The sequence below is a fragment of the Bos grunniens genome, chromosome 15 (genome assembly GCF_055505025.1).
Source record: "Bos grunniens cultivar Pamir isolate PY7600 chromosome 15, Bosgru_T2T1.0, whole genome shotgun sequence".
Lineage (NCBI taxonomy): Eukaryota > Metazoa > Chordata > Mammalia > Artiodactyla > Bovidae > Bos > Bos grunniens.
In genome coordinates, this window is record NC_141179.1 from 54,855,624 (window position 1) to 54,870,622 (window position 14,999).

General features: G+C 53.1%; 1 protein-coding gene across 9 annotated transcripts in view; it reads left to right on the top strand.

Moving 5' to 3' along the window:
• SLCO2B1 (solute carrier organic anion transporter family member 2B1) overlaps positions 1 to 14,666 on the top strand; it is a 52,541-nt gene extending 37,875 nt beyond the window's left edge. For all 9 annotated transcript variants that reach the window (XM_086340837.1, XM_086340838.1, XM_086340839.1 and 6 more), the window contains 6 exons: positions 2,505 to 2,862; positions 5,147 to 5,312; positions 9,969 to 10,132; positions 11,281 to 11,345; positions 11,690 to 11,810; positions 12,819 to 14,666. In XM_086340837.1, coding sequence (XP_086196963.1) covers positions 2,505 to 2,862; positions 5,147 to 5,312; positions 9,969 to 10,132; positions 11,281 to 11,345; positions 11,690 to 11,810; positions 12,819 to 12,999 — 1,055 coding nt within the window. In that variant the 3' untranslated portion in view covers positions 13,000 to 14,666. The remainder of the gene's footprint in view (positions 1 to 2,504; positions 2,863 to 5,146; positions 5,313 to 9,968; positions 10,133 to 11,280; positions 11,346 to 11,689; positions 11,811 to 12,818) is intronic.
• Positions 14,667 to 14,999: the final 333 nt, after the last annotated feature.

Below are 14,999 nucleotides of genomic sequence, written 5' to 3' on the forward strand. Positions count from 1 at the left end.
CCATCTGATGGGGGAGACATAGTCCCTGAGCTGGGAGAGGCGCTGTTTGGTGGGGAGACTAAGTCCCTGTCTGATAGAGGATACCTAGTCCCTGAATGGGACTTCAGGGGAGAACCTGCCTTGGCTAATGGAGGAGACCTGCTTCTGTGCTGGAGGAGGTTCTCCTGTCTGATAAGGGAGACACAGTCTCTAAGTGGTGAGAAGCCCTGGCTTGTCCAAGGGGAGGAGACATTGTGATGAGCCAAGGGCAGCACCTGTCTAGCTAAAGTCTCTGAGCTAGAGACAGCCCTGGAATTCCCCTTCAGGTATCCCTTATCTAAGCTATAGGCATAACCCTGCCCTCCAGAAATTTTCCATCTGTCCTAGGGACAATTGAAGATGATGAAGGGAGATAGAGAATAGAAAGGAACTGCACTGCATTGATCAGCCCAGGAGAATGGGATGGAAGCAATCCATGAGATGGAGCCCTCCCTCTGAAGTCAGGCATCCAGAGGCCTAGGAATGTAGGCTGGGGTGGGAGTTGGGGCACAGAGGGGAAATGACCCTGACACCAGGAGTCAGGAAACCCCCAGCAACTCCTGGCCTGATTCAGACCTTCCTAGATGAACTTGGGCCAGTCCCTGCCCCACTCCTGGCCCTACCTGTACCATGAGGTCACGTGTATGTCTTGGACCAAGCCCAGGCTACTCCTGGCCAGGGCAGTTCAAGGAGGGAGGAAAATGGAGCAGCTGGCTGGGGTGAATGCCCGGTGTCACATCTTCCCCACTCCAAGTGCCGGCTGGATGTGCTGCGTGTGTGGCCAGGGACTCGGACAGGAGGAGGCCTGGGACACGAAGGAGGGGGAATTCCACAGCCCCAGCTCTCCCAGCTACACCCTGCCTAGACTCTTTGTTTTTATTCTCTGGCGCCCAAGGAGAAGTGTTCTTGGCCAGGCCAGGGTGCTAGGGAACCAGCTGGCTTGGCTCTCCCCGTGCTCTGAAGACAAACAGAAACTTCCCACGACAGGGACGCTGGCCCTGCTGCTGCAGGAACAGAAGGGACCCCCCACCCCAGACTCAGCCCAAAGGAGCCCATGTCCATCTCTCCCCTCAGCCCAGCCTGGCAAGTAGTTTGCGTCTCTGATGCCTCTTTTCTTTTTTCTTTTTCAATAAATAGTGTTTATTATTTTAGATATAATCCTGTAGAATGACCTATTGGTATGAATCAGGATTTTTTTTTCCTTTTTTTTGGCCACTATGCTGCATGCAGGATCTTAGTTCCCTGACCAGGGATCGAATACATGCCCCCTGCAATGGAAATGTGGTGTCTTAACCACTGAACCTCCAGGGAAGTCCCTGATACCCTGATGCCTCTTCTTAGAAAGGCCTTTTCTCCTGTCTCCTTCACGCCTTGTGTCTCTAACTTCATCTTGCCTTCTGAGGGCAGAAACATGTCTTTCTCTTCTGTTGTCAGTGGAGAGAGGTCACACAAAGCCTTCTTGGGCATCACCTTGGGTGGCCCAGCTGATGAAGGCCCTGAAGCCCAGACCTCGGGACTGACTCAATGTGTCGACTTGCAGTGAGGATATCTGTACATAGGCATTGGTTTAGGAGGTGACAGGAGAGGGGAGAGCCATCCCTTCTGTTCTTGGCTCTGGGCTTTTGCCCTGACTTCTCCCCTGGAGGACTCCCCCACTCCAAATCCTCCCCTTCTTCAGGCCCTGCCTCTGCCTCCAGGAAGCTGCCAAGCACCAGGCCTGCTCAGTTTTCACCTTCTCTGAAGATTTTAGTTTCCACCCTAACATTTTGCTGTTTGATCACCTTGAGTCTGTATGTGCACTCACTTTCTCATTCATTCTATAAATATTTATTGAGTGCCTACTATAGCCTGGGCTCTGGAGATTCAGCAATTGACATAATAGATAAAAATCCCTGCTCTGATGATGCTTACATTCTGACTGGGTGACAATAAAATGGTTAAATGAGTGAAGTGTGTACTATGTAAGGTAAAGTGCTGTGGAGAAACATAAACTAGGAATGGGGAAATCAAGGCAGTGGGTGCTGTCCCATGTTGGAGACACAGAAGGGAAGACAGAGGCCTGGGTTACCTTGGAAAGAGCTATTGCAGGACAGGCTAGAAAGGACTGAGTGGGGGGAATGAGATGGCCAGTGGAACAGAGGAAATGAGATGGATAATAGAAGAGAAGAAATGAGATGGGACTAGCTGAATGAGAATCAAACAGGATAATTTAGAAGCAGACTACATGGAATTGCATCTTGAGTGGAAATGAATTGGAAAGAAATGTAGTTGATTAAAATGCAGTCTAACTCAATGGAATGAAATGCAACCAAACTTCAAAGATGAAACAGAAGTAAATGGAATGTCATGGGATGAAACTCAATGCAATAGAATTAAACGGGACGAGACAGGATGGAAGACACGGAACAAGCTGAACAGGGCAGGATGGGACGGAAACGTGTGGCACGGCCAGCCCACCCTGACCGTCCCCCCGCTCACCCCGACAGTCTTCCCCAGGGTGCTGCTGAGGACGCTGCGCCACCCCATCTTTCTGCTGGTGGTCCTGTCCCAGGTGTGCATGTCATCCATGGCGGCGGGCATGGCCACCTTCCTGCCCAAGTTCCTGGAGCGCCAGTTCTCCGTCACAGCGTCCTACGCCAACCTGCTCATAGGCTGCCTCACCATCCCGCTGGCCATCGTGGGCATCGTGGTCGGAGGCATCCTGGTCAAGCGCCTCCGCCTGGGCCCTGTGCACTGTGGCACCCTCTGCCTGCTGGGTGCACTGTGCTGCCTGGTCCTCAGCACCCCCCTCTTCTTCATGGGCTGCTCTTCCCATCAGATTGCAGGCATCAGCCACCAGCCTGGGTGAGTATGTTTGAGAGCCGGTGAGCATAAGCTGGAGGAGGGTGCCAGGGGCATAGGAGGGGGGTGGCCCAGAAAAGGCCAGATCAGTGGAGTAGCCCCCACCTCACATCTCCCCACCTCTCCCTGCTTGGCTCGCTGTGAGCAGTGGGACTTCTCCCTCGAAGGCTCAGTGAAGGTGTCAGTCACCACCAGGTAGGGGTGGAACTTGTGGGCAGGACAGCTCAGGTCTGGGAAGGGCTGGAGGCTGAGGCAGGGCATGGCACATGTAAGAAGGCCCTTCTCAGGAACGCTGCCCAGGGGACATATGCCCTGGGAGGGAGTTGGACTGGAGACCTTGGAGATTCTTGGTCCTTAGAGACTGGGAGCTAAAATTCTGTTGTCCTGTGACCCTAAAGTACCAGTCTTTTTCCCCAGATGTGAGGGGCAGCACCTCTACCCTCCAGGAGGAAAGCCTCTGATACCTCTCTCCCTTCCCCTTCTGCCCCCTAAACCCCATGGACACAGACTCTCTCCCCTTGGGAACCATCTTGGAGAGGATGTTGGAAGTTGATGCCTCTTCTCCAGAATGATTGCATTTTTCCTGGGAAGCCACACCAGGCTCAGGCTGGCACAACACCCAGCTAACATCCCCCAACGTGCTCTGTTCACTCCTCCCCTTGGCGTCTCCTCCCTCCATCCCCGTGCCAACTCTCCACACCTGGGGCTCCTTCTGTGTGGCTGTGGGCGAGGCTCAGTGCAGATATGCTCAGCTCTTGCCCACCCTGTCCCAGGTCCCAGCTCGTCGACCTCTCCCCTCTTTCCTCATCCCTTCTCTTCTCCAAGGTCTGAAGAGCCTCCTTCCGGGCATGGAAGAGGGGCTTCAACCAGGCCCTCATGAAGCCTCTGGTCAGAGGAGGGAGCCAGGCCCTTTTAATCATTTTTAGATTAAAAAGTAAATGAATATTTTACCACAGTTTTTATTTTTAAAGCAAATGGGGAAAAGTCAGCCTACCTCACAGGCCCCATTTGTCTCTTCTTCTGAAGTCTCTCACCTTGACCCGACATTTCATCTGACCCAGATTCTCCTCTATATTCTTGCAATTTACTCACTGAGCTTTGGGTTCTAATTCATTGAAGAAGCCTTTAGGGACCAACTGAACAAATTGAGAATTTCTCATACTCCATCATGGGCTTCCCTTGTGGCTCAGCTGGTAAAGAATCAGCCTGCAATGTGGGAGCCCCGGGTTAGGAACATCCCCTGGAGAAGGGAAAGTCTATCCACTCCAGTATTCTGGCCTGGAGAATTCCATGGATTGTATAGTCCATGGGATCGCAAAGAGTTGGACACGACTGAGCGACTTTCACTTTCACTCTCATATTCCATCATAACTAATGGTATCCGCAGCTGCCAAGAACTGAGGGTCTTCCATGCGCTCAGACGCTCCCATATTCCATCTCACTGAACCCTTGTGGGATCTCCGGGAGAAGTCCTACCATTATCCCCATTTCACAGATGATGATAGCAAGGAATCCCCTCCCTTCTGATCTCCTGTCCCCGTGTGCCTGGCCCTGGCCAGAGTAGATCCCCATTTCACAGATGATGATAGCAAGGAATCCCCTCCCTTCTGATCTGTCCCCGTGTGCCTGGCCCTGGCCAGAGTAGAGCAGGGGATCTCCTGAGACTTGGGAACAGACCCTCAAAGGGAGTCAGATGGAACCAAGACATGCCCTGGGCAGTGAACAGGGGAGTGAGAGTGAGAGGGAGGTCGTGAGACTGCAGGATGGCAATAGGGAGAGGGAATCCGCAGAGGTGGCAGAGACACTGAGGCCAGAGAGAGGCAGGAACAGGTGGGAGACCTCACAGCTACTCAGGTACCCTGACCGGACCCCACACCTATAGTTCTAATTTTATCAGAAAAGGAAGCAATCCAGCTCATCGAGATAAAGGTACTTTTCATCTGAGACTAAATTCTGGGAAGAATTTATCTTATGTCCCCTAAAAAGAGGGTCATTGAGGAACAGAGATGGTCACAGAAGCAGCTCAACGACTTGTAAGATCTTGGGGCTGAAAGGGGTCTCGGAGCCTCTGGCCCACACCATGCTTCCCATTTCTCCTGTTGGAGGCCTCTTGCAGCTTCCTTGGTGAGGGGCTCACCACTGCATGTCACAGAACAACTCTGACGGTAGAAACCTCTGTGCAGAGCTGAAATCTGACCGTGGCTCTCAGGGGAGGTTGCAGGAGCGAAGTAGCCTGGCCTGAGGGAGGGAGAACCAGACCAACCATGCCGGCCTTCTCTCCCACCAGCGCCCAGCCTGGCCTGGAGCTATTTCCAGGCTGCATGGAGTCCTGTTCCTGTCCCTCAGACGACTTTAACCCTGTCTGTGACTCCAGCTCCCGTGTGGAATACATCACGCCCTGCCATGCAGGCTGCAGAAGCCGGGTAGTCCAGGAGGCTCCAGACAAAAGCCAGGTGGGTCAGGCCTCCGGCTGCCCCCCGCCTCTCATAGGTTCTGCTCTCTCTGTCTCTGTGTGCCTGTCACACCCTCCACCTCTGAATATCCTCATTCTCTGGCTCTTCTGTTTATCAGCTGTCTTCTCCTTCTGTTGGCAGATACAGAATATTATTCTTTCAATAAGTCTTCATTGCCAGTCTTGTGCCAGGGCCCCGAGTGCAGAGGTGAATCAGATCTGGTCCCAGCTGTCCAGGCAGGGGAGGTGTGAAGGAAGTAACTCAGGAATTCCAGGGGTCGTGACAGACAGAAGCGGTCCCCACAAGGACAATCAATGATGGAAGGAGATGTAGCCCACCTGGGAGGGTCCCAGAAGGCTTCATGGGATGTGGCATTTGTGCTGGATCTTCAAGGGTGAGCAGGCAAACTAGGGAAGGCTTTCCCGGCAGGGAGGGCCCAGCACACGGCATGTAGGCACGCATACACACATATGCACATACAGTTAGAGCAGAAGCCTAGGATTTCATGGAGGGAAAGCAAGGCTCAGACAAGGAAGAGCCTCGAATAGGGAAGGGCCATGAGTAGAGACTTTATCTGGAGAGCAGTGGGGAGACTTGGATGGGTTTTGAGCAGGGGAGGTCAGACCTGTGTTTGATCACATTTGAGGCCATAGTGTGGAGGAAGGTGAGTAGAATGCAGACCAGGAGGCAGGGAGGTGAGGGGGAGGCTGGAGCAATGAGCCCATTCCATTAGTCAATCACTCAGTCAACAAACCTTTGTGGAGCCCCACCTTTGCGCCAGGTCCTGTGCTGGGGGCTAAGGACAGACCCAGAGCCAAGGGGCCCTGCTCTCAAGGAGCTCCCAGGGGTGGGGTGTTGGGGAGAGGAGGGGAGGAGTGGGCAGCATAACCAACGGCAGTGCATTCTATGGGAACCTGAGAAAGATCACCAGGACCAGTGGCTCCTCCCCTGCTCTCTCCTCATTGCGCCCGAAGGACAAATGGGGACAATACTCACCTTCCTTGGGTCCCCAGGCTGGAATATAGTGTGTGTGCGTGGTGGGACGGGTAGTGTCAGGCTGGTTGTTATGACAATACCTCCCTCTCTCCAGAGTCCCACCCACATCATGCAGAACCCCTGCTGGGCAGCAGCCTCTAAGCCCAAGACCCCAGTGGGGAGGGACCTGGGCCTCACAGGCTGGCATGGAGGGAAGCACCTGGTTGATGGTACTTCAAAAGCCAGCCAGGCGCCTCCCCAGCTATGTATAGTTTGCATTTGGAATAGTCACAATCAAAGCCTTTTCAAGAGTCCTAGCACTCACTGTCCTGACCTTGTTTGATCTCCCTGAGACCCTTTCTAGAGGTCCCCAGGCCCTGGCGGCTGGGGCAGGATCCTGGAGGTGACTGTGAACTCCTGCAGATATGGGGCTGTGAGCACTGAGGCCAGGCTATCTGGTTCAGACCCCTGCTCTGCTTCCAGCTGGCTCTGTTACCTTCAGCAAATGGTTTAATCTGTGCCTCAGTTTCCTGCTCTGCGAAGTGGGGGTGAGAGTATTGAGTGCCTGCTATACACCAGGCACTGTACAGAATTCTTCATCTAGATATATTTATTAAGTGAAGAGCCACATGACATGATCCATGAGAAGCACTCAGCCTGAGAAATTTTACGGATGCGGTGATACACATTTCTGTCATGCCCATTATACAGATGGGAAATGGAGGCCCAGGAAAGGACAAGGCATTGCCCAAAGTTTTAATGCCAGAGCTAGTACTAGAACCAAGGGCTGTGGCCTCCGAGCCCAGCTCCCTCTCCAGAGCACCCTCAGAGGTGATGTTAGGCATGGCATTTGGGGGAGGGTGCAGCTGAGTCCTGGTTGACACTCAGAAACTGTCACATGGGCCTGGAATTGTTTCTCTTTTTAAAATTGATTGATTGATTGATTTTTGGTTGTGCTGGGTCTTCGGTGCTGCACACGGGCTTTCTCTAGTCGCAGCGTGCAGCTTTCTCATTACAGTGGCCTCTCTTGTTGCAGAGCACAGGCTCTAGAGTGCGTGGGCTTCTGTAGCTGTGGCACCAGACACACCGTGGCACGTGGAATCCTCCTGGACCAGGGGTCACTCTGGACTGCCAGGCCAGTCCTGGAATTGTCCCTTGATGAGCCTGCCTCCTCAGGCCGACTTGAACTCCTCGGCCCAGGGATGAGTCAGTCAGTGTCCGTCACAGCTGCACTCAGTAACCATTTATGAATGAGTAAAGGACCAGAGGAAAAACGGAGATGTGGATGGCTGGCAGCATCTAGGGCTCAGGGGCTGGGGCCCTAGGGGATGAGACTCAGAAGCAGCTGGAGAGACTGAAGCCATTCATAAGAAGAACTTCCTGCCATGGAGCTAGATGATTATGAATAAAGGGCTGGGAAAACCCCAAGAGAAAGGCTTGTAGCTTTTTCATCCCTCCCAGCAGCGTTCTGCCTCTCAGAACAGGATTGTTCACGTCCGGTAACCTGGCCTTGGTATATTTCTCCACTTACCTGTCCCTCTATTGTATCTCCAACCCAGTGAGTTGCTCAGTGTAGTGAAGGTCCAAATGGTGCGTGCTCAGGGGGGCCCATATATGGCCAGCATAGCCTTGTCGTGCAATGGATGGAACACCCAGTCACCCAAGCTGGAATCCTAGGTCTCCAATCTCTCCTCTCTCTGTTTCTGTGTGTGTGTGTGTGTCTCACCTTGCCCTAATTCCACCTCCTAAATACAGGGTTGGCCAAAAGGTTCGTTCAGGTTTTCCCATATGATGTATGTTTGGAAAACACCCGAATGAACATTCTGGCCAAAGCAGTATCTCTCGAATCAGAACCCGTTTCTCTATCCTACTCTCCCTCCCTCCTGCCTCTTCACCTGCCTCATGGGTCAGGTCCACCCTCGAATCAGCAGAGCAGCTTGTGTGCTATCAGGCCTTGTCTCTCCCATGCTTAAAGTCTCCCTGTGGCTCTGGGCATCCACTTCACGGCTTCCCAGCCCTTTCCACACTAGGAAGAGTCTACAGCTGCCACAGCTGGAGGTGAAAGGCCCAGAGGGTTCTCTCTGACCGGAGCTCACCAGGTCATCCCGAGGGCCACTGGCATCCCTGCTCACCTGTCTCTTGGCCGAGGCCGAGGGCCTCTGGGACACACTGTTTGGGAAACTGATCTACAGGGCAGAGGAGCAATGCCAGGTCTTCTTGGCTCAGCTTTGCCCCCTTCAGGCGCCTGAGGTGGTATAGACCAATTCTGAAAGACCTGGGGCTTTTCCAGGCCACCTAGGGGTGGGAATGAAGGATGGAATCAAATGCTCCCCACACCAGCCTGAGGACACTTCCTTGCACTTTAGAAAGCAGTCTGCTTTTCCTCATTCTTCAGCCTTTGGTGGGGTCCCAGTTTTCCAGGAGTCTCCTATTTGGCTTTTCACCTGGCTGGAGGGAGGGCCGGGGCTCGTCCTCTGGCCCTGCAGCCCCCAAACCCCGGAAAGCTGTGTTCCATCGCACAGGGTTCTGCAAACACCCTGCCAACCAAAACCTGTGTCAGGACTCTGCTCGCCTCCCTGGGTTCGCCTCACTTAGTTCTGAACCTGAGGAGTTTTTCCTTTTTTCCAGCCTATGGATACTTTCGGAACATTGCTTTCAATGTTTTATCAAGTGTTTTAAATCACTCAGCAGGATGGCTGACAGGGCACCTGGCCCACCCTCTTCTGGAGACAGCAGTCGGTTCCCTTTTGTGTCCAAGGCTCTTCACAGTGTGGCCCCAGCACACAGCGTCCCCGCACCCCGGGGGCCTCCCCTCTGCCCTCACATACATGCAAGGAAAGATGTTCTGGCTTCTTTCATGCTGCTGTAATTTTACATTTGGCACTCCTTCTACTCAAGTTTTCCTCTTGGCGAACTCCTATTCATTCCTCAAGACCCAAACCCAACACCTCTCTTTGGTGAAGCCTTCCTTGGTCCTCCCTTATCTGCTGATCCAAGACTCCCCCTCTGATGTCTGCCTCTCTCTCCATCCTGGACTTGAATCTCTCCTTGAGAATCCACTCTAGCATCCAGTGCCCGGGAAGACCTCAGGAAGGCAGAAAGGGGGACATGAACTGGAAAATCTCAGTTCCTTTCCCCCAAATACTCTTTGCTGCTTTAGTATTTGTACAGACCATCAGGAATTTCAAACATTCTGACATTGCCAGGTGAAAAAAATGAGTGAGCATATGTGGTGTGTGAGTGTGTATAAGTGCATGAGCATGTGTGTGGGGTGTGAGTGTCAGTATGTGTGAAGGTATGTGTGTGTACAGGTAGTGAGTGTGTGATTAAATGTATGTGTGTGAGAGTGTGAGCACATACACGTGCATGTGTGTGTCTGTGTGCTGTGTTGGGGGTGACTCTCTTCTGGTTCTTTCTCCCTTTTCTCTTCTCCATGCCGCCCTCTCCCCATAGCCTCAGCCCACCTGTGTGCAGACAGCCTGTGTCCAGATACTGTCTGGCGCTCAAGCAATCCTGACTCAGCCAGTGGGTCAGAAGTCCCAGCATCCAGCCAGCTCTGCCCCAGTTTGCTGTCGTTGGTGTCCGTGGCTCTCTCACACGCCTCCCGGAGCCTCGTGCCCTTGGCCAGCTGCTTGTCCTTAGAGGTTCCTGAAGGCTCTTCTCCCCTCCTCCCCACCCTAGGTCTTCTACACCAACTGCAGCTGCGTGGCGGGGGGCGGCCCCGTGCCAGCCGGCTCCTGCGACTCGGCCTGCGGCCACCTGGTGCTTCCCTTCATGATCCTGGTCAGCCTGGGTGCTGCGCTGGCGAGTGTCACCCACACACCCTCCTTCATGCTCATCCTAAGGTGAAAGCAGGGGAGTGCCTGAACTGGGGGACACCAAGAGGTCCTTAACCACAGGCGGGACAGAGAATCCGGAGGGAGGGGTTTGAGGAAGCCGGTGTCCTGGGCCCCTGCAGCAGATCAGGCTGTCATACCATCATCCTCATGGCAACTGCTGAGATGAAGTTTTCTCCCCATCTTATAGATAGGAGAACTGAAGCTCAGAGAAAGTCAGGAGCAAGTGTTGAGGGGATTAAGTGCCCACTGGGGACCCAGCCTGTGCTGTGCATTCCCTCTTGGTCCAAGATCTTCCTAGCCATTGTCCTGAGGATACCTGCTGGGACCGACAAATTGTCGCTTGAGGCCAGAGTCAGCACCTCCTGAGGTGGGGGCTGGAATAAGAGGACCTCAGAGCAGGATATTTCCAAATTTTCATTATGCTGGGATTATGTTATTCCCTATTTCTTTTCTAGAAAATTAGAAGAGGGATGCCTTACAATATTAGAAGGCATGTAGATCCATAAATCAGGCTGGCTGCAAGAGCGAAAATAGAAGAATCAGATGCCCCAGCAGGCAGCCTAAGAGGAGTTAATGCAGTCAGTCTGCTGCACAAATTCTGACTCCTAACACCCATCAGCTGTGGGATCTTGGCCAAGTCATTCAACTTGTCTAAATATCTGTCAGTCTCTTTATCTGTAAAATGGGCATAATGCTATAGCTACAACATGGCGGTGACATGGGGAGGGGGGCACACTAGAGCATAACTGAGCCATAGCGAGCACTCTGGGATTACTAAGAAGAGGAGCCAGTGGTCACCAGGGCCACCCAGGCTGAGGTATCTTAGTGATCAGGGAAGTTAAACCATGTGTCTGACTGCCCAGCTCCAAGTTTTGCCAAGTGTAGAAGGAAGGGGAGAATTTGGTGGGAGCAGGGGGTGGGAAGAGAGGGGTGCTGTGACGCACAGGTAGGTCAGCATAGGGCCCTGATGGTCAGTGGGTATAGTAGGACCAGGCTCTGTAGGTTGAAGGGAGTGTGCAGCCTGTGCCCTACCCACCAAGGACCTCAGACTGGGGGCAGGCTGATGTTGGGTGGTGGGAGAGAGGGGGATGGTGAGAAGCCCTTGAAGGCTGGAGCCCTCTCAATCCTCATGTGATTCTTTCCCTGCTTGTTAGGGGAGTGAAGAAAGAAGACAAGACTCTGGCTGTGGGGATCCAGTTCATGCTCATGAGAGTTTTGGGTAAAGAACGTGCTGGGGACCACTGGTCCAGATACCGGCTGTGTGCCAGGCCTGGGGGGCACAGGGATGAGTGGGAACCAGTCCCTGACCTTAGGCTTCACCGGTCCACGGGGCTCCAAATCTGACCTAGGTACCCTGGACGTGGGTGCGCAAGCAGCTAAAGAGCCCATCAGGGAAATGGCATCCAATACGAGGGTGAGGGGTGGGCTTGAAGGCTGAGGACTTAATGGGCCAAGAGGCTCCCAGTGGCTCAGAGCCCCAGTGGTTCAGTGCCAGGGACGGGGCGGGGTGAGGGGTACAGGGATGCCAAGGTTCCACTGTCCCCTGAGCACCTCCTCCTTCAGCCTGGATGCCCAGCCCCGTGATCCACGGCAGTGCCATCGACACCACCTGTGTGTACTGGGCCCACAGCTGCGGGCGTCAGGCCGTCTGCCGCTACTATGACCATGACCTCCTTCGAAACCGGTAAGACCTGGTAGTCAATTGCCAGGGGGCTATAGGGAAACTGCTAAAAAGATTCTTGGGGTCCCATCAGGGAGGGGAGGTCTGCTGACACCCATCTGCAAAGTGACACGGGCTCTCTCCAGTGCTAATCCCCAGGCCTGCCAGCTAGATATTGTCTCCCCTTTGGATGGATGAAGATAATGAGATTTAAGTAAGCGGCCCAAAGTCACACAGCTGATAACTAGCAAAGGTGGGCTGAGTGAGGGGAGACTAAGGGAAGTCAAGCAGTGGTGAGAAAGACAGGAAGTTGGCATGGAGTAGGAAGATGGCTCTATCTAGGACACCGGAGGCCTAGGATCCAGGCCCAGCTCTGTCTCCCTCATTGTGAGACCTACCTTTTTTGGGACTCAGTCTTCCCATCTGTATAATGGGGAGCCCAAAGGAACCTGAAGGCAGAGAGGCTACTGGCCCTGAGTACAATGGACAGTTAAGGAGAGGGACTTACTAGCAGATCTGGAAGCAGGGAGCTGTTTACTTCCAGCTCTGAGGAGTGCATGGTTCCAGGAGGGCTTCCTAGAGGAGGAAAACTCAAAGAAGAGGGGTGAATTAGAGAAGCAGGAATCCTCTTGTGGCAGGCGAGGTGATCCAGAGTTGCAACTAACAGGCTCCTTGAGCCCTTAGAAAGACCTAGAGCGAGGCAGGGCCAGCCTAGGCCACGAGGCAGTCAGGGCAGGACAGGGGAGATGCCCAGGCTTCTCCCCCAACCCAGGGCTCCCTTTCCAGATCCTTTCCCACCTTCCAAGGAAGGACTCCCATGGGGATCAACTTCAGGAGTTCCCCTGCCTCCCCAGCCAAAGCCATGGTGACAGGGTCCACTGCCCTGAGGCTGGAGGCCTCTCCCTGACAAGGCCTCAATGTCTCCACTGCATAATGGGTGATGATTGCTGACCCGACTCTGCTCCCAGCCCCAGCACATCCAGGCTTTGAATGGGGAGGTCCTGAGTTCAAGGGTTCCTCACTCTTTCCCAGGTTCATCGGCCTCCAGTTCTTCTTCAAGACAGGCTCCCTGGCCTGCTTTGCCTTGATTTTGGCCATCTTAAGGCAGCAGGACAAAGAAGAGAGGACCAAGGCGACCATACCCAACCCTGGCCTGCAGCAGCAGCTGTTAGCATCAGAAGCAAAGAAGGAGCCTGAGGAATCCAGAGTGTGAGCTGTCCCAGGGCCCCAGCCTAGCCAAGAGTGGCAGCCACGGCGAGTACCTCCTCAGGGCCCTTTGCCTGGAATTGGGTATTGGGAACCCTGTTTTCCAATTGTGAGTCTTCCGCTAACTTGTGTGGCTTCGAGCAAGCCATTGACCCTCTCTGGGCCTGTGTTTGTTCATCTGAGCCAAAGAGTTCTTTGGGGGTTTGTTGTGTTGACCCCTCCTGGAGCATGAGGGTCTTCCGCCTTTCTCCCTCAGCCACACAGGCTGACCTGAAAACAGACTTTCTTGGGTGGAAGGACCGCATATCTTCCCCCCAGGGCCCTAGGATGGAGAAGTGGACAATCGTAGGCCAGGCTCCCCCACACACTGGGGTCCTGGCCCCTCTCTGCTGCTCACCTGGAGCCTCAGCCTCCATCTGAGCCTTAGCCTCCATCTCAGTCAGATGGAAATGAACTTGTCAGCTTTCAGGCGTCTTCCAGCTTGGACCATCTATGTGGCCTGGACATCCAACTCAGGAGTCTCCTCCCCAGCCCCACTCAGCCTGAACCTGGGGCCAGCACAGCCTCTATTGAGATGTGTCTATTTGGCGCCCCCTGGAGGCAGAGTCATGAGCATTGGCGAGACACTCAGGACATCCAGGCTATGCAGGGCCTTCAGAAACCTGGTGAAGGCCGCAGGGGCCTTGGCTGAGCATAGAGCCTCCTCTCTGGACTCAGGAAATCCCAGCGCTTGCCCTCAAGGTGTCAGAGTCTGGCTGAGGCCTATTCTCTGCCTGGTGGTGAGGGGGATCCAGGCCCCACTCTCGGGCATTTTCTAATTTCGAAGACCAAACCCACTCATCATAGACTCTCTGGTATCCATGTATTGCCAAGATTTCATACGTTTGACGTGGGCCCACCACTGTGACTTCTGTGACGAGAATCTTAATTTCACCATTTTCTCCCCAGTGCCTGATTCAGTGTGTCAGCTGGGATTGTGTAGACAATGTCTCCTTCTGTGACACCCACATATTGGGGTAACATCTGGTTCTTGGTGATGCCTGGTTGGCATAAGAACCTGTTCTTTGTGATGCCCAGCCCCGTGATCCGGGAACAGTAATGCCTGATTCTGTGTAATAAGTGGGTCTGTGGGCTGCTTGGGTCTGAACAAACGCCCTTGTCTGTGTCAGGCCTTGTCTGGTTTTCTGGCCAGGTCTTATCTGGCTTGATTATCTTCCTGGGAAAGGGAGAGAATTTCCCAACCTGCTCCCAGCCCGTTCTGTCACCACCCATACCCAACCTTGGGAGACAGGAGACAGGGAGTCATCAGCAGGAGCTTCCCCAGCCCAGGTGCAGCCCTGTGCTGAGGGCCAAGGGAGAAGCTGGGGGTTTAGCCAGAAGCTCTTGCCTTCTGTGCAGCTCTCAGTGGCAGGGCTTTGGGGCTATTCTATATGAAAGAAGAGGGAGATACAAACTTTCTAATTCCCATTTTTATTCTACCTTTGACAGCTTTAAATGTTTAACAAATATCTGAGCCTGTATTTTTTCAATGCCAGAAATTTAAAAGTCTCATCCAACAAGATGAGGCTGTTTCTATGTTCATATTCCGCCTCCTTCCCTCTTGTTTCCCACGTTTTGCAGAAATAATCTGGAATCATAAATATAGCTTATCAATAAATTTGTTCTTGCATAGTGTCTCTTCTATTACAGAAATCTTTCTCACAAACTGCATTACAGCTTGCAACCACATTATTTCCAGTTATTTAGATTTAAGTTTTACTGGATTCATTGCTTACCATTATTTCTTGTATATTACATCTTCCCCTCCCAGTATAGTCTGGTCTCATTTTCTTTGGCTGGGCTACTTACTCTAGTAACATTTTCAGAAGTGGAATAAGGTCACAAGGCTTTCCAAGTCCTTACCTGCCCAAATAGTCATTCACGTTTTACAGAAGAGGAAATGGTTCACAAAGGATAAGCAACTTGACCAAGATTACACAAAGTAAATGCTGGAGCCAGGATTAGACT